This window comes from Trachypithecus francoisi, unplaced genomic scaffold (genome assembly GCF_009764315.1).
Source record: "Trachypithecus francoisi isolate TF-2019V2 unplaced genomic scaffold, Tfra_2.0 Lachesis_group14, whole genome shotgun sequence".
Taxonomy (NCBI): domain Eukaryota; kingdom Metazoa; phylum Chordata; class Mammalia; order Primates; family Cercopithecidae; genus Trachypithecus; species Trachypithecus francoisi.
Window position 1 is genome coordinate 48,897,475 of NW_022681459.1, and position 18,871 is coordinate 48,916,345.

The window sequence follows — 18,871 nt, forward strand, 5'->3', positions numbered from 1 at the left end:
ATGACTACTTGCTGAGGGTGGTTTGTTTTAACACAGATCTCTACTTTGCCACCCTAGACACGAATCTTTTTTGGCACTGCCTCCAGAGCTTAACTTATTTCTAGCATGTTCTGTCTTATGGGAGAGGCACTTAAGTTGCTTCCTGATGCACTGATAGCTCAGAAGGAGCTGCCACCAGGCCCCCAGCACCCTCCCAGTGTCAGTAAACAATGATACCCACCATAGCTTCTCTCAGAACACTAAACTGTTGACATTGGGGGGGGTGTGTGTGTCTGTCTGTGTGATTCTCTGCTCACATGAAAAGCTGGCAGGCCCTTTAAGACTTTGTTCCCCGAAGGAATGAATACCTTCTGTTAAGCCGAGAAAATGAGGCACATAGACATATGTGTCAGTTTCATAGTAATATTGTCTTTGTCAGAATGTATCTTAAACCCTAAAGAAGTCAAAAGGAGGCTAATCAGAGTTTATATTGATTTCCTGGATTATTTATATGGTTCTTATTACATTTAAGTAATCATAGAAAAGATTTAAGCTGACTGCTTGTCTCTCCCCTTCAGTGTGCCTTCTGAGGAAATAATACAGCAGAAAAGTTTCCTTCTTTTCACATGATTAATTTAAATGATCCTATAAAATGGGTTTGACAGTGTTTCTTGAAGCCAAGCTTTTGTGCCAGCGGGATGGACAATCAGCATCTAATAGAATGACTCACTTTCTTAGGCAGTAAAAGCAACAAATCAAGCTGATGAAAGTCAGACATTGAAGGTGACCCAAGAAATAACTATAATGAGAAAGGGATCTAAAAAAATATTTTAGATTTTCGTGCTCTCAAGAGGCTCTTAGGTGAAAAATAAAAATGTCTAGTCCTGTATTGGTCCTCTTGGGATAGACCTGTATCCATTGGTGCTGCTGCTTTGTGGAGATCCGATCAGCCCTGTTTGGTATTCCAGCTTGGTGCTTGCTCTTGATCCTCATTTCCAGACATCCTAGAAGACTTATTGGGACCTATTTAAACCTGTGTCCTCCCCCCTCCTCAGGTGCTGTACCCTGTGTGCCATGTGCGTAACCTGATGCTGTGGAGTGCAGTGTACCTGCCCTGCCCATCCCCAACCACCCCTGTGGACGACAGCTGTGCACCATACCCAGCCCCAGGCACCAGCCCTGATGATCCACCCCTGAGCCGGTGAGCCCAGGGTGATGCCACGGGCCTGACAGCCTGTGTGGTGTATTCCTGTGTTGGGACATGTCCAGGGATGGTTAGAGATCATAATGTTATCTGCCTCCACAATATCTTTCTTAGATCTCTGCAGTTTTTTCAGGGAAGTTATAGGGATTTCTGGGTTACAAGGCTGTAAGAGCCTTGTTTCTGGGAGTGAGTTGGGCCCTGTTGCTTCATGTTGTTTTGCATGCACTGAGCAGCTCCTCAGTGATAGAGCAAATCCTCCAGGTTTTCTGTGACCCCTGGTTTGTGTTTTCCCCAGCGTTCTGTGCCCCTGCCTATTTGCCATGATTTGTCTTCTGAGGCGTAAAAGGCAGATACTGTCAGATGACAGAAAATTTTGCTTTGGGGCTAGGCTTGGTGGCTCATGCCTGTAATCCCAACACTTTGGGAGGCCAAGGCAGGAGGATCACTTGAGCCTAGGAGTTCCAGACCAGCCTAGGCAACATGGTGAAACCCCGTTTCTACCCAAAATGCAAAAACTAACCAAGCGTCGTGGCACATATCTGTAGTCCCAGCTACTTGGGAGGCTGAGGCAGGAGGATCGCTTGAGCCTGGGAGGTGGAGGTTGCAATGATCCAAGATCCATTGCACTCCAGTCTGGATGACAGGGCAAGACCTGTCTCAGGAAAAAGAAAAAAAAAAAGAAAAAATTTGGCTTTGTCACTTATACAGACTGATAGATAACGCATTAATTTAAAATACTGTAATATCAAGAAACACCAGTGCTACTTTGCCACCCACTGAGAAACACAGCAGCATCATGAAGAATGTCTTTTGGAAATAGCATTTGCAGGCTGGGCACGGTGGCTCACACCTGTAATCCCAGCACTTTGGGAGGCCAAGGTGGGCAGATCACCTGGGGTAAGGAGTTCAAGACCAGCCTGGCCAAAATGGTGAAACTCCCATCTCTACTAAAAATACAACAAAAATTAGCTGGCTGTGGTGGCAGGCACCTGTAATCCCAGCTACTCAGGAGGCTGAGGCAGAATCGCTTGAACCTGGGAGGAGGTTGTAGTGAGCTGAGATCGCGCCACTGCACTCCAGCCTGGGTGACAGAGTCTGACTCCGTCTCAAAAAAAAAAAAATAGCATTTGCTATTAGCTCATTTGTATGTATGGGACATGGGGTTGGGGGAGGGTGAAAGGAATCTGCACACTAGGAGGAGGACTTGTTCTGGAGCTTTGCCACTTCAGCAGTCTGGGCCTCGCTCCAAAGATGCTATAGCTCCATGAGTAGCTGTAACGGACCCAGTTATGAAGCAACTGCTTGTTAAAACCTATTGTCTCCTACGTCCCTTCAGACAGCTTCCAAGATTTTCATTTCCTCCAAATTTCTTTCCTGTAGGCTACCAAAGACTAGATCATATGACAATCTGAGCACAGCCTGTGACAACACAGTGCCTCTAGCCAGCCGGCGCTGCAGCGACCCCAGCCTGAATGAGAAGTGGCAGGAACACCGGCGCTCGCTAGAGCTGAGCAGCCTGGCTGGCCCTGGAGAGGATCCCCTTTCTGCCGACAGCCTAGGGAAGCCCACCAGAGTGCCGGGGGGTGCCGAGCTTTCCGTTGCAGCTGGAGTAGCCGAGGGGCAGATGGAGAACATCTTGCAGGAGGCCACCAAAGAGGAGAGTGGAGTAGAGGAGTCTGCCCACAGGGCAGGCATTGAGATGCAGGAGGGTAAAGAGAACCCTCTCTTAGAAAAGGAGAGCAGGAGGAAGACACCTGAGGCCTCAGCCATTGGACTTCACCAAGACCTAGAACTGGGTGATGTTGCTCTGAGGAGCCATCTGGACATGAGCCGGCCTGTGTTTTCACAGGATATTTCTGAACAGCAGGGTGGGCTCAGTGTTCTCCTCAGTTCTCTCCAGTTCCCCTCGAGGGATGAGGATTCCCTGGAGGTCCCTGTGGAGCAGTTTCGAATAGAAGAGAAGGCAGAGGGTAGGGAGGAAGCAGTTCTTCCAATCCCAGTAGATGTAAAAGTTGGCTATGGTACCTCACAGTCATGTTCTCTGCTACCTTCCCAAGTCCCTTTTGAGACCAGAGGACCAAATGTGGACAGTTCTACAGACATGTTAGTGGAAGATAAGGTGGAATCAGGAAGTGGGCCCCAAGGCCATCATAGACCTTGCCTTGTTAATAGTGGCAAGGACAGGCTTCCCCAGACCATGGAACCCAGCCCTTCAGAGACAAGCCTGGTTGAGAGGCCCCAAGTGGGGTCTGTGGTGCATAGGACTTCCCCTGGCAGCACTCTCAGCCTGACACATTCCCCTTGTGCCTTGCCTTTAGCCGAATGTAAAGAGGGGCTTGTGTGCAACGGTGCCCCAGAGACTGAAAACAGGGCCTCAGAGCAGCCCCCAGGTCTTAGCACCCTCCAGATGTACCCTACACCCAATGGGCATTTTGCCAATGGGGAGGCTGGTAGAAGCAAGGACTCACTGAGCCGTCAGCTGTCTGCTATGAGCTGCAGCTCTGCCCACTTACACTCAAGGAACTTGCACCACAAGTGGCTGCATAGCCACTCAGGGAGGCCATCTGCAACCAGTAGCCCCGACCAGCCTTCCCGCAGCCACCTGGATGATGATGGCATGTCAGTGTACACGGACACAATCCAACAGCGCCTGCGTCAGATTGAGTCAGGCCACCAGCAGGAAGTAGAAACTTTGAAGAAACAAGTCCAGGAGCTGAAGAGTCGCCTGGAGAGCCAGTACCTGACCAGCTCCCTACACTTTAATGGAGACTTTGGGGATGAGGTGGTGAGTAGGCTGTGGTATTCCTCCATAGCTGCCCAAGGAGACAGGGCACACTAAGGCTGGGTGCCTTTTGTGCCAAGAGCATGGTGATTGGTACAGGTTGTTAAAGGATTGGAAAGGTCCAGAGTAGTAGCCCTGTTAAGAGAGGCTGGAGATGAGCCTCTGCCACAGCGATGGCAGCCTGCCTGTTTTCTGCTTTGCTTACTTTCCACAGATGTCCTATTGAGGCCGTTGGAGAGGAAGAGACTTAGCATGCACTACATGGTTGGTCAGATCTCTCAGACACAGGATCATAAGTCTTCAGAAGGGCTTGAACCCGTGGGCAGAATGACATCTGTAGGGCAATGCCAAGTTATTCCTGTCAGATTTTAGTGCCTGTTCTACCTTAGTAACTGCAAAGTATTAGCCCTTCCAGACATGGGCTATGACTTTGAAGGTTCAGTTCTTTTTAAACAAATATTTATACCCCACCCTGTGGCAGATGCTGGCAATAGAAATGGAGAGAAGGGACTGGTTTCTAGCACTGTTGAGGAGTTAGCTCTGATGGGGGTTGGTGGCTGGAAAGGGGTTCCAGAGGCGAGGTTCTCAAGGAGATTCTTTCTTCGCTGGGTGGAGTTGACTCAGGCAGCTCAAGTACAATTGTGAGCCTGGCTCTCAAGTGGTCAGCGTGCATTAAAGGCGGGCACATCCAATGACTTTCAGTTCAGAGTGACTTGGCTTTTCCTTCATGCTAATGATAGTTTCTCATGTTCCCAGAGAGTCCTTCCAAAAAAAGGAGGGCATCTGGAAAGCACTCAGCTTTAACTAAGTGGCAGGCAGGTTTGGATTGACAGGCCCACTGGAGCAGCTGACATACAGAATTCTCATTCCATTTGGGTCACTTCTCTCTCACTTTCTGGAACCCTGAGGCCTGTCTTTCTACTCTAGAGTCACTGCACACAACCTGTGTATCCATCTCCCAGCTGAGCCCAGGCCCACACTGCACTTCTTCACCCAGTTCTTGATGGCTGATGCATCTGCAGATTCGGCAGTCCTAGCACCCGGCCCCACCCAGAGTCCTCAGTGCTCCCTTCTTCACCAGGCCTTTTCTACTTTTGGGAGGAGACCAGGTTCATTCTGTTCAGCTGTGTTTGTTTGCCAACAGACTTCAATCCCCGACTCGGAAAGCAATCTGGATCAGAACTGTTTGTCTCGCTGCAGCACAGAGATTTTCTCTGAAGCCAGCTGGGAGCAGGTGGATAAACAGGACACGGAGGTACAGGCTCAGCCCCTGCTCTGAGTGCCGTCCATTTAACTGTTTTGTGGTTCTTCACCCCCATTCCCACCCCATACCTCTGGCCAAGGAAGCACCTCACAGCACAGCTAGCCTTGAGCCTCTGGCACCTCAGCTCCTGGGAACCCACATGAAGCCTAGGATTTCTGAGCCAGGGAGACTCAGCAAGCTGGCCCCCCCTCTTCATTGCCTCTATGAACTGGAGCCTTGCCAGCTCTCACAGTGACCCAGGGTGCTGCTGCCTGCTACTTTATCTCAGGGGAGATTGGAGTCCCCTCCAGGGAAACGATTTGGACGCCTTTCTTGTACTGTTGACATCAGATCTGGGCTGGTGCCACTGGAGCCAATGTGGTCCTTGTGACTCTTGCTGCCCCCAGCATGGCTCTGCTGGCTCCAGCTGGATGACCCATCTCCTGTCAGTAACCTGGCCCCATCTGTTTTGCAGATGACCCGTTGGCTTCCTGACCACCTGGCCGCCCACTGCTATGCGTGTGACAGTGCCTTCTGGCTTGCCAGTAGGAAGCACCACTGCAGGTACCATTGAAGGGGGTTTGGTAGGGTGGGCTGGGTGTGGAGGCTGAGGGTTGGCCCACAGAGCCTGCAGAGTAGAGGGTTGTGGGCATCTCAGTGTTCTGTCTGAGGCAGACCCATGGTCTCATCTTCCTGTGCCTCTGAAATTGGTGTTTGCAAAACTGCATTTGGCATCTTTGTTGAAATTGAGAGGAATCACTATTAAATTCTGAAATGTGCAAATGGTAGCATTTGGTTTTGTTTCCCAGATTGGTGGAACAACAGCCACCACCGAAACCACGATTTCTCGTTCTCAGCATAACATTTCTTCCCATTCAACATGGCTACTATGAGCAAAACCAGTTTTCCTGTGATGGGGAGGGAACTATTTTCCTATTCCTTTCCTGCTCCCCGACCCCACACTTGTTTTCCCTTGTGCCATTGGTGAGCAGTCATAGCTTGGGCAGTAGTAGGGACAGCTGAGGATAGTCTTCCAATCATTAAGGTTCCTGACTTCTTTTTCCTTCTGGGTTGGGGTAGTGAGTTACTAGGGATGCTTTGTCCCAGCTAGGGTGTTGACTGTCTGGCGGATGTTCAGTGTTCTTGGAAATGTATCTGAATCGTGCCATAGCTCACCCACACGAGTGAACCTGGATTGAAAATGGAACAACCTCTTTGCCTAGCAATGATGCTTCTAGGACATGTGTCTCCCCACCCTGCACCCCAAGCCCAAGATATCTTTGGTTGGCTTCTCTTCTGAGCTTTTTCTCCCCTCCTTGCAGGGACACTGACCGTGTTGATCAAACGTGGTGAGCATTTGCAACAATCTGCCTGTGGTGTCTGCACATCTACAATAACTTCTCCACACTAACTCTTATCATTTCCCCCTCTCTGCACTCACTGGGGTGAAGCCTGGGGCCTGGGGTGCACGGGCAGTCAGAGGTGGACTTGAAGGGGATGGATTCAAAGCAGCTGAGGAGAGGCCATCAAGGGCGGGTCAGGCTATAGCCGTGCGCTCCTCTCCTGATCACAGAGGCCAGCCAGGCCGTCTTGCTTGTGACAAGAAGTAGTGCTTCTTGTCTTCTGGTCTTGTAGGGGAGCCAATTGGATTTTCAGAGCTATTTATTTTGGGTCAGTGATTCACTGAGATGCCAGAATAATGCTAGTAATTTCCAGGTCAAACAGCATCACTGCTGCTTTCTCCCTTCCTCTCCCCGCCCCCTCCCCCCAGCTTTTTTTTTTTTTTTTAAAGAGACCAGGACTGAACAGAGGTGATCTTTCCAGAGAATTGTTTTAGCATGGAAGACTTTAGGGAAATACTCCACTTAGCGTCTTTCAGGGTCCTCTGAAAGAAGTCAGATAGAAAAGCATCAGCCAGGTGCAGTGGCTCACGCCACACTGTAATTACAGCACTTTGGGAGGCCGAGGTAGGCAGATCACCTGAAGTCAGGAGTTCAAGACCAGCCTGCCCAACATTGTGAAACTCCAACTCTACTAAAAATACAAAATTAGCCAGGCATGGTGGTGCATACCTGTCATCTCAGCTTCTTGGGAGGCTGAGGCAGGAGAATCGCCTGAACCTGGGAGGTGGAGGTTGCAGTGAGCCAAGATCACGCCATTGCACTCCAGCCTGGGCAATAAGAGCAAAACTCCATCTCAGAAAAGAAAGAAAACATCAAATTCATGTCAGGCTTTTGAGCTGAACTCCAGCAGGGATGTTAAAGAAGTGTAGCTGTTCAGAAATTTTTCTGTGTAACTACAGGTTTTTGCTGACTCATGCTTTTTAGAACTAGTTATGAAGTACTTACAACATTCTAGAAGATGAATTTTGTATTTTTCTTTTCTGTCTTTCCATTGCCCCATGTCCCCCCTTTCATTTTGTGGTATTCTTTTGTTCCCAACTGGTCTTCAGTCTTCTCTCCTCCTGTGCCTAAGTGATCCGTAATCCAACAGTGGGTTTGCATTCTGAACAGCATAAATGAAGAGTTAGAGAGTGATCCTGGCTAAGAAGCTGCCTTCCCTCAGTCTTTGGTGGGCTGTGTCAGGCTCCTTGGGATTTCTTGTTCTTAGGCTCATTGGGATTGATTTGTACCTCAGGGCCCAGGAAAAGTAGAGTTGTAAGGTGGGCAGAAACTCATTCTTTGCCAGTTCCCTTTCCTGTTGGCTCTGATGGGCATCCGTCTGGGGTTGCAGGCCTGTGCTGCACAGATGCCTCAGAATCCAGCTTTCAGGAGAGGAGGAGAGGGAGGCCTGGGGCCTGAGTGCATTCTGGCCTTCTGGTAGAACTCTGGTTTTCCCTGGAGATGCATGGGTTGGGGAGTGAGCCATAATTGACTGACACGTATCTAATAAGGGGGTGTGTGTGCACGTGTGTTCATCTGTGTTCTTGTCCTCCCATCTCTCCTCTTTCACCCTCTGAGCATGCATCACAGGCTGCTTGTCCCTGGCTTTGCATGCTGCCAGCAGAGCAGTCCAAAATGGCAACAGTCTATCTACCATGTTTCTGCCTTTGATTCTCTGGAGAAGTGGCCGTTGGGCAAGGTTCCTTACTCCCCAGTGAGGCTGGGTAGTTGTTTCTCTTGTTTGAGGAGCCTGGCCTTTGTGATCACAAGCTACACAGAGGGCATTGCCTAGGTTGGTGTGGCCACTGGGTTTTCCTGGATCAGGACTTAACCCATTGCTAGGCCTATGCATTCTCACAGATCTCTCTTGAGCAGCATTCTTCTGTATACCTGGTACCCTTGAGTCAGTGGTGAGGCAGCCAAGTATCCTTGGCCCTGAAGTGAAAATGACATGTGACTCTGCTAGGTAGGGACACCCTCCCTACCCAGCTTGTTCCTGGGCTAGAGAGATGAAAGGATTTGATTTCAAGGAGCTCCAGCACATGCAAATTACACACAGCAAACTTTGTCGTTTGAAGTTGGTTTCCCTACCGCATACCTGCTGGCCAAAACTAACATTGTTCTGTTTCTTCTCATCTCAAGGAATTGTGGAAACGTATTCTGCTCCAGTTGTTGTAACCAGAAGGTTCCAGTTCCCAGCCAGCAGCTCTTTGAACCCAGTCGAGTATGCAAGTCTTGCTATAGCAGCCTACGTCCCACGAGCTCCAGCATTGACCTTGAACTGGATAAGCCCATTGCTGCCACTTCCAACTGAAGCTCAGTGACCTGGGTGGGCAGTGGCCAAGCTGCTGTTCCTATGACAGGCCCACACAGCCTGGGCAGACCAAGAGGCCCGTGCACTTTGGAATGGGGGCATGGAACCACCTGTACAGAGTGACAGAAATTTGGGATGCACCACTGGATTGTAGATTGATTTTTATTTCCTGCCCTTACTACTCTCTCCCTACCCTTTCCATCCTCCTTCTTTGCCTTCAAAAAAGGAAACTCTCCCTTGGTTGTCTTAATTTTTTTTTGATGGAAGACCAGGGGTTGCCAGGCCTGCTTAACTGCCGAGCTGCCTGCTGTCAGGTGACACCGAGGGATGGCTTGTTTCTCCTGGGAGGAGAATGGTCAGAGCCAGGAGTATGAGGATCTGAGACCGTGAGCAGGGAAGAAAGCCAATGCTAACATGCAACCATTCCTCACGCCACTGCCACATCAGAGCTGGTTGGGAACCCTTTGCTGCTGGGGAGGCTGGAAGCATATTCCCCAAGAGCACTGCCCAGGGCATCATCTCCCTCCTGCGAGGAGCTGAGCCAGTCCTCTCACAGATGGATAAATGAGGCTGATGTTTGGAGGGAGGGGCACACGGTAAATGGCATCCCCTTAGGCCCCTCTTTGGGAAAGGAAAGTGGGTGCTCCTTTGAGGCAGGCGACGGGCTGAGAGTAGGTAGCCATCATGTTATTCCCCGTGGGATTCCATTTTTAACTTGACCCAGATTGTCTTGGGCCCCCTTTGCTTTCAGGGGGCTGCTTCCCTGGGCCAGGCTGTGTAGCACTTCCCACCCTCAGGCATGAGTACAGACTGGCCAAAATAGTTATGCACTCAAGGCCAAAGCCTGCCCTGAGCCTAGATACACCTGGGTCCCCATTCTGGGGCCTGGTCCCTTAAACAATCTCTTCCTCAGCCAGCACAGGGAAATCCAGACTCAGGGTTCCAGAAATCCCCCGTTCCCAAACCAAACCAATCATGGATCTTCCCTTTAAGGGGTAGAATCAGCCTTTAGAGTTACAAGCCCCTGGAAAAGGGAGCAGGTCCTCATACAATCAGCCTTTCTCCTTCTCTTCTTGGAACAGGAAGAAGGGCTGAGCAGTCCCCCTTCCCCACTCCTGGCTGTCTGAGTGGGCACTTCTCTGGCTGCTGTCCAGCAGTGAAGAGCCACTTGGTGACTTTGTAGGGTTCCTTAGAGAAGTGACATGGCCTTGAGATTCGGGGCACCTTTCCTCAGTGAGCTTTGATATGGTCCAAAAATAGCCTTAAATCAAGAATATTTGTGGAGGTGGGTGTGGGGAAGGTTGGAGAAGAGGTAGGTTTGTGCTTTGTAATCTTGGCATCCATGTTTTGTGCCTGCCCTCCCTCTTGGGGAGGCCATGCTTGGCTCTGCTGAAAGCTGCTAACTGGTGACAGGGTGGATCATGGTGAGGACTAGGGGTAAGGTCAGGGAATGCTTAAGCTCTGGCCTTGCCCTGTGTTGCTCTTCTCTTTTGGTAGCAGTTCCCTGACCAAGGGCAAGCTGTGTCTCAGGAAGGTGGCTTCTGTGCGTGCTTGGGTGTGTTACGGCGTGGCCCAGAAGGCTTCCCTGGTGTTCTCAGTTCAGGCAAAGCCCAGAGCATCTGAGCATGTCTCTGACTTCCAGTGGCAACAGGTTGCTCAGAGTTTGAGTGTGGTGAAACAAACAGGGTGTAGTTCTTTACCACATTCTGTGTCATCTGGTCGTGCAGGTAGGCGAAAAGTTGGTCTAATTGAAGATTGTGCAGTTCCTAGTGACAGGTGCCAAGAGGTTATGATACGGGTTTCTTGGGTCTGATGTACAGTGTGAATAAATGCTTGCAGCTCTTAGCTCTTTTTTGATCAATGAAGCACTTTTTTATTAATATTTTCCTTTGTTAAAGGAGGAACCGTAACTCTCCATAGCTGTACATATAACCCTTTTCTCCTAAAGAGGAGTCAGTGCTCCTATATTTTTCATTTTTTGTCAAAGCAAGAAGTAAATACTTTAGAATTGTTAAATATATAAATAAAGTGAATAAAGTTGAGTGTTCCACATGATAGCATTTGCTAACACTTCCTAATTCTTCACCCTGTGGTTTATCCCCCCTTCATCCCTTTTCCCTCTCACACAGAAGTGTTTGAGGGCCTGCTGGGAAACGGACCTTTGGCAAAAGAAAGCTACAGATAGCCTTCCGACTCTAGACCTTGACAAGGAGTCTCACCATGATGTCCAAGCACTGAACGCATTTCCTCAGTGATTTTGCTCCTTAAATCTCCCAGGCTAAAAGAGGGCAAAGCAGTCAGGCGTCTGACCTGGCAGCTGTTCCTTCTCTTCTGAAGAGTGGCATATCAGTAGTCATTACAACTACCTCTCGCCTCTAGGCTCCATTTTTAGCTGCTGCTCTGATTTCAGGGCAGCCAGTACTCTGGCCCCTTTGGTGGGGGAGTGGAAGGAGGTGTGGGGTAGGGGTGAGAAAATGCTTCTGCCTGTTGTTCTTGAAGGGTAGACTATGGGTGGGCAGAGAGAACTGGGGGCAGAAATGGAATTAGATGTGATTGGCTTATGCAGTCAACTAGAGGTCTCCTTCCCACCCTCTCCACACAGAGGAACCTCTGCTCCTTAGCTCTTACAGCAGGGCTGTGGCATCTAGTCACTTCAGTACTAGTTCTTGCTCTTCACAGAGATAGAGTTTTCTATCCCCTACAGCGCTGTTGGGCATCCCTTCCATCACATGGGTCTGTGGGTGAGATATATTATGCTATTCCTCCCTTGGGAAGGTTGGTATTGAGGGTTGCCTGGCTCCAGAGTCACCAGCCCAGCATCTGTGGTGAGTTGGCTAGGATCCAGAGAGTGGCCTGCTCAGAGCTCCCCAGAGGCCTTCACTCTTTGGGGCAGTCTCTCTAGGGTCACTTTCTGAATGTACCTTCTACCTAAAGAACACAAACACAGAAAGCTAGCTAAGCTGGTTCTAGTATGAAAGCTGTAAGTGCCACCCAGCAGGCATTTGAAAACAAGAAATAATTCTTCTGTGGAAGGAGAAAGTGCCATCTCAGCCACCCTCAGTCCGCCAGGGAGCCCAGTCTGTGTATTCAGATGAAATTGTGAAAAACATGAGTGTGTGCCATGGCCAACGTGTCTACACACAGCCACTATTGTTCCTGTGGGCTAGCCCCCAGCAAATTAAAACCCTGGCACAGCCCAGCAAGGCCGTTATGAGCTCCTAAATGGAAAACTTCTCTGGGAGTAGGAAGATGAAGAGCCAAGATACTGGTGAGGCAGGTGCAGTGAGGATCCAAGGCAAGGAATTGCCCTGAGGGAGGTGGCTGCATATGGAGAAAGGGAGATCTCTGTGGGCAAGGCCGGCTTGCTACAGGCTGTAGGGGGAATTTGGTCTGAAGCAACAGGGCACGAACTGTGACTTGGAGCTGCCAGGTTGTCTTCATCTCAGAACTTTCCTATCCTGGCACTCTAGTTACCTTTCTTCTATACACTGGCCTCAGTAACTGCAGTCCAAAACAAGTTACAGCTGCCTTAATCCACTGAGATTCTCTGTGAGGGTGTGCAGAAAAGTTTTCCTCTAATTTGCATATACGCTAACTCTTACTTTTCATGTTAGCAAAGAATATTCTATGAGTTAGAATGTTACTGTGGTAGAACTAAAGGAGAATGAACAGAAGGTGCTGGAGGACCTGTTAAATGATCTCTGGCTGTTAAAAAACATCAAGATAAGAATTAAGGGTATATCCTGATATACTTGGCTGCTTGCACATGAGGCTAGGAGATCCCATGCCTGTTGAAGTTAACTCGAGCCCTGACCTCTGTTGATCTTTTAAGAATGAGGGCTGATTTGAAGGTGCTGTTGCAGGATTTCATTTAGCTGCTCCCAGTTCAAGTGACCTGTCCTGAGGACTGCAGCTGTATCCACCTGATTGCATGAGGTGAGGGCTAACAGCAGAATTTAAAGTGGGCCCTGGGCTGTGGAGCAAAGTGACTATCCATTTGGAGTTTTGTATAACGTGGCAGGAATCCCAGCTGTTTAATTTCTAGTCACATTTTCAAGAAAGTTGTTCTAAGTTGAGGTTTCTGACAAGATTTCTCAAGGGCAGGACCAGATATGTGAGAGACTTCTAGTTCAGAGCTGACCCGTCTAAGCCTCTGACACTTAAACACAAGTCCTGCTGTACCCAGCACACAACTGCACTGAAGCCTCGTTCCTCCCGGCTGTTGTAGAGTTCATCTGCTGCATGCTCTGTGCAGATACCAGTTGCCTCCCTGCTTGAACAGGCCTCTCCTAGGCTAGGCAGGTGTTCACAGGCATGAAGTTCTGGGCAGGGGAAGGGCATCTTCTGAAATGGGAGTTACCAGGTTTTTAAATGCTGCTATCCTTTTATTTACCATTTAAGGTCTTTTCTATCATATCTAAGTTATAGTCAGTTTTTCTTACAGTGCTCATAGCAGTTGTATTTGAATTGTATTTTCAGTGAAATTTGTTTTACATTGGCATTTAAAATTGGCCTTTAACAGCTTCCCAACTGGCTTATAAGATTTTTTTTTAATGAAAACATAACCCATGAGGCTCAGATGCTGTTGAAGAAATAAACAGTATGTTGCTGCTGACAGTAGTGCTTGCCTATTGTAACAGCATTGATTCTGCTGTAGCCTCGATGAACATTTAAGTTGAATAAATCCATCATTTTCACCCACAAACAGTTGCTGAGCCCCTGGATTTGGGTTGTCACTGTGGTTCTCCTGCCTGTGCTGTAATCCAGTGTCTTAGGTGCAGAGTATAAATCATAAATCAGCTCAGCCTCTTAGGAGAGGGGCTGTCAGTGAGGAGGGGACAGTGAGTCACTGTCTTCCAGAGGCAGGGTACAGGAATTCCTGATGTTTAGAGGTGGAAGGGACCTTAGATCATCTACTTCCACGGTTTTCATACTGTTCTGTGGGGCCATCAGCGAGAGGGAGCCTCCAGACCCATTTAAAGCTTTATTAGATTTAAAAGTTAAGATCTGGTATGAAGAAAGGTTTTGTTTCTTAAAATGTCTGAAAATCACTAATCCAATCTCCTCCTTTTTCATTGAGGAAACTGAGGCTCAGAGAGGGCCAAAGACATCCAGATTACCAATGAGTTAACAGCAAAATTTGAATAAAAGTCATTTTTGGCCAGGCACAGTGGTTCCTGCCTGTAATCCCAGCACTTTGGGAGGCCGAGGTGGGAGGATCACTTGAGCCCAAGAGTTCAAGACCAGCCTGGGCAATATGTTGAGACCCATCTCTACAAAAAAATATAAAACAAACCTGTCTCTACAAAAAATATGAATAAACCAGCCGAGCATGGTGGTGCACTCCTGTAGTCCCAGCTGCTTGGGAGCCTAAGGTGTGAGGATCTCTTGAGCCTAGGAGTTCCAGGCTGTGGTGAGCCATGATTACGCCACTGCACTCCAGCCTGGGCAACAGAGGGAGACCGTCCTCCCCCCAAAAAAGGGAAAATACTTTCCCGACTCCTAATCCTCCTCTTGTGCTCTTGGGCCTCCAGAAAGCCTTATGTAAATAGCTGTATTGGTTCTCGTTGAAATCTCAGTGAGGAGCTAAGGTAGTTGCCATCACAAGGCTTGAATTGTGAGCCCTTCTCCCTCTTAAAATCAAAATGTTGTGAATCTAATCCAGTGTTTTTGTTTTTAACTTTTCAAATACATAAAAACAAAAACAAATGATATGTTATTAGCATGAATCATAAAAGTTTGAGTCATAACATCTTAAATCAGTGGGCTCAGGGAGGGAGCATTTTTCATTAGTGCAGATAGGTTCATTGTGAACTGTCCCAGCATCCAATTTATTTCTGGATTTTTAGTTATATAATATGGGGGAGTTTTATTTTTAAAAATTTGAGTTTTATAGGTAAGTGGTTGCAAATGGTAGTAGTCACAGCTTGCCTGCAATCTCTTGTTGACAAAACTGAAGTAGATGCCTGAAAAAAGGGATTAATAGAATTTCCAAAACCTGCTTTCAGTCTTTATCATCCATATATCAGATAAGAGACACCCAAGGATTTATAAGCACTAGAATTACTCTATGCTCAGGGCCACCAGGATTGATTTGGCCCTGGGCCTAATGATCACAGCACTAAGCTGGTGCCCTCTCAGTCAGTGACCCCTGCAAAGGCCACACACACACAGCAATGCAGACTGTACAGTGAAGTCTCAAGCAGCCTCATTGAATGTGTTTTAAACCTTTGAGTGTATACAGTTTAAAAGATGGTTATTAATATTTATGATGTTATTAATATCAGGACAAATTCTGTGGAAGCACTGCCACAAAAGTTGGTTTGAAAACCACCAGTTTGGTGGAAAGCACCTGTGTTTTAGAGCCCACAGACCTGGAGTGGGATCCTAGCCCTGCAGCAACCGCCGAGTTGCTCGTTGGTGTATGATGAGGAGACATTTCCTCATCTGTAGCAGAGCACTTGGCATGTAAATGGAGTGGGAAGGTGGGGGCCTAGCAAATGCTCTCCTCCCCACTGTCCCATGAAATGAGATGGCATTTCTGTCTCTGGCTTCTAGCTGGCATTTGGAACAATCAGAGCCAGGCAGCACTTCCATTCCACTGTGTGTTGAAACTAGACCCTGCTCTGGCTTCCACCTTACAGGGAAAAACATTTGACTTTGAAGCATTCCAATCTGAGTTTTGCACTAAGTTACAAATGAATCACTAGCCGAAGAAGACAAACTAAAGTTCATATATGTGTTTTATTTTTATTTATGTTGAGACAGTGTCTCACTTTGTTACCCAGGCTGGAGTGCAGTGGTGTGATCTGGACTCACTGCAACCTTTGCTTCCCAGATTCAAGTGATTCTCCCACCTCAGCCTCCTAAGTAGCTGGAATTACAGGCACCCGCCATCATGTCCAGCTAATTTTTGTATTTTTGTAGAGACAGGGTTTTACCATGTTGGCCAGGCTGGTTGAACTCCTGACCTCAGGTGATCTGCCCGCCTCAGCCTCTCAAAGTGCTGGGATTACAGGCGTGAACCACTGTGCCTGGCCTCATATATGTGTTTTGTTTTGAAATTAACATTTTGTAAACAGATGGTGGTCTGCATGTGCACCGATGCTGTACAAGTGTATGGAACCAATGGGAAGGGAGTGTGGAGAGAAACTGTTGGGGTTGAGGCAGCATCTAAGAACGCCTGAGTCCTGCCATGTCAGCAATCCCGCAAAGACAGACAGGACCTCACTTTGTTAAACTGATGAGTTTCAGTTCATGACTAAAGACGAAGCCAGAAGCTGCAGACTAGCTTCGCAGGCTGAGGAGTGGGGAAGGTGGAGCAGGTGGACCTCACCTCTGCATCACAGAGGCCTGGGTCCAGGCTATGATGCTCTTAGCATCTCTTTAAGAATAAATCCCAGAGCCCAAAGTTGGAAGAGGAAGTGGAGGCCTTGCAGTTCAGATGGCCCTCCCCACCCTCTCCAATGACAGAGGAGCCCAAGGTTGCCGAACGTATTTAAGACCATGTCGCCTGAGTTCAAATAGACATGAGTTAGTAGTAAGTGGTTGCTGCACTTTGCCAGTTGGAAGATCAAGCCTTAGAACTGGAGGTTCTTTCAAGTCCCCCAGAAAGTGCTGATACCCGCTGGCATACACTTTGGAAGTCCCTGTCAGCCCTTGGGACATAACTTGCATCCCCTGGCCCCTTCGGGGTGGTCTGATTCTTTCCGTTCTCTTTCATCTGATTCAGTAATGTTAGCTGCTGCCTTATTACTGCCTAACTAGAGACTCCTAGTGTTGTAAAGACAGTAAGATGTCAGCTTGCCAGCCTCTATTACTGGGATGAGGAGATGGAAATGGAAACCATGAGAATGGTGTGCCTCTCGACAGTTGCCACTGACCCCTGGAGAGGAATCCTAGTTGGGTTGGGAGAAGGGGGGTGGGCTTGAACTCTCTCTGCCCCCTTACTTTTGGAGCAGCAGCATCCCCCCAAAGAGCTGAGAGGTCACTCCCTGGGCTAAGCAGCCTGAGCTAGTGCCTCTCCACAGACAGGATGCTTCACAGCCCACAAAAGGGAGCAGCTGCCTCTGGAAACCATGTACATCCTAAGAGCCCCCCCTGCAGCACCCTCCTTAGGTTGATTCAGGGAGGGAAGCTGTGGGAGGAGTTGGGGAAAAGCCCCGGAGCAGTGCTTCCTCTCTCCTTGCTGCACCAACATCTTGGAAGCTTGGTGGAGGTGGGGACATAACTGTTACCAGTAGTGCTGCTCTTCCTCCTGTCCCACACCCCCACTTTCTCTTCCCCTTTCCAAATAGTTTTAATGTGATCGCCTGGCGTTGGAGACCCTCGGCACCACTGCACATTCAGGCCAGTAAGCAGGTCAGGCCCATGCAGTCACCGGAGGTGGCAATGCCCAAGAGGCCATCCTGCAGGCACTAGCTGGAGATGTCAGTGCTGAATGACTCCAGGAGATTGTTTCCCTTCTGAAAAAGAAGCACACAGCTGGGCACGGTGGCTCACACCTGTAATCCTAGCACTTTGGGAGGCCGAGGCGGGGTGGATTGCCCGAGCTCAGGAGTTCGAAACCAGCCTGGGCAACACGGTGAAACTCCGTCACTACTAAAATACAAAAGAAAGCTGTAGCTAGATGTGGCGGCGTGCACCTGTAGTCCCAGCTACTCAAGAGGCTGAGGCAGGAGAATTGCTTGAACCTGGGAGGCGGACACAGTGAGCTGAGATCATGCCACTATACTCCAGCCTGGGCCACAGAGCGAGACGCCGTCAAAAAAAACACCGGTGCTTTTGCTGAAGTGGGCACAGGCCAGACCTCTAGCATCTGAGCGCTTGCAGTGCTGCAGGAAGTGCTCTCCTAGCACTCCCTTGTCCTGCCAAGAAGTGGGGACAGTAAGGGACTTTAAGCAACCCAGTATGTGAACCTCTTCATTTACAGAAGCATTTTGGAGGCTGTTTTCACTATATAAAAGGTTCTATAGAACTTTCCAATTGTATTTTGCATTTTAAAATATACTGTTCATTAACATAATATAAAAATATACACAAGGCCGGGCACAGTGGCTCACGCCTGTAATCCCAGCATTTTGAAAGGCCGAGGGAGGCGGATCACTTTAGGTCAGGAGTTCAAGACCAGCCTGGCCAACATGGCGAAACTCCATCTTTACAAAAAATTAGCCAGGCAAGGTGATGGCGCCTGTAGTCGGGAGGCTGAGGCAGGAGAATCGTTTGAACCTGGGAGGCGGAGGTTGCAGTGAGCCAAGGTCGTGGCACTGCACTCCAGCCTAGGTGACAGAGCAAGACACCATCTGAAGAAAAAAAAAAAAAGTGTACACAATTACAAGTGAAATTCCCACTTGTGAGAGGTAACTGACTCACCACCTTTAGTGAGTTGTCTTGGTTTTGTTTTTTAAAATACTCTGCAACAAAGCTTTACTTGTTTTTGTTGTCTGTTACAGAGTAAGCCATGGTGTAGGTTCTTCTGCCAGAAATTCTCACACTTTTGAAGTTAGGGAACAGAAATGGTTCAGTAAGTGACAAAATGACAGCCAGAATAGATGGCCTGGGGCTTTGTCCTACATCCACCATGCCTCAGCCTTTTTCTTTCAGCCTTGTTTGGCTGGCTCCTTCCTCTGTCCCTAAAGCTGTCCAGTCCTCCGCCTGCAAAGCAAATTCTTTCAAGTCACTGCCTCCAGCAAGTACCCTGTCTTGCTCCTTCCCTTCACTGTGAAACGAATAGAAAGAGTGGCCCCTAGTGCAGGGGTGAACGCTGATGCCAAGTTTGCCCTCCTGTCCCTCAACCCCAAGTAGGAAGTTCACCTCTTATTTCCATATTGTAATTGAATTCCGACACCCCACCAGCCCTTCCTGGGACTGGGGGAAGCTCCATCGTCAGTCTATTTATGACACTCAGTCGTAGGAAGCTTGACCTTGGTTAGACAGGAATGGGCCAGAGCACCCATAGCCACTGGGC

The 18,871-nt window shown here is 48.7% G+C and overlaps 2 protein-coding genes across 13 annotated transcripts in view; one reads left to right on the forward strand and one right to left on the reverse strand.

The window, feature by feature from the left end:
• MTMR3 (myotubularin related protein 3) overlaps positions 1–13,609 on the forward strand; it is a 145,192-nt gene extending 131,583 nt beyond the window's left edge. For 6 of the 12 annotated variants that reach the window (XM_033233178.1, XM_033233182.1, XM_033233180.1 and 3 more), the window contains 6 exons: positions 1,035–1,180; positions 2,564–3,968; positions 5,110–5,220; positions 5,684–5,772; positions 6,531–6,557; positions 8,733–13,609. In XM_033233178.1, coding sequence (XP_033089069.1) covers positions 1,035–1,180; positions 2,564–3,968; positions 5,110–5,220; positions 5,684–5,772; positions 6,531–6,557; positions 8,733–8,904 — 1,950 coding nt within the window. In that variant the 3' untranslated portion in view covers positions 8,905–13,609. The remainder of the gene's footprint in view (positions 1–1,034; positions 1,181–2,563; positions 3,969–5,109; positions 5,221–5,683; positions 5,773–6,530; positions 6,558–8,732) is intronic. The other 6 variants (XM_033233179.1, XM_033233187.1, XM_033233181.1 and 3 more) reach the window with 3 other exon arrangements.
• LOC117096171 overlaps positions 1–18,871 on the reverse strand; it is a 70,197-nt gene that overhangs the window by 7,990 nt on the left and 43,336 nt on the right. The gene's annotated exons all lie outside the window — the stretch shown is intronic.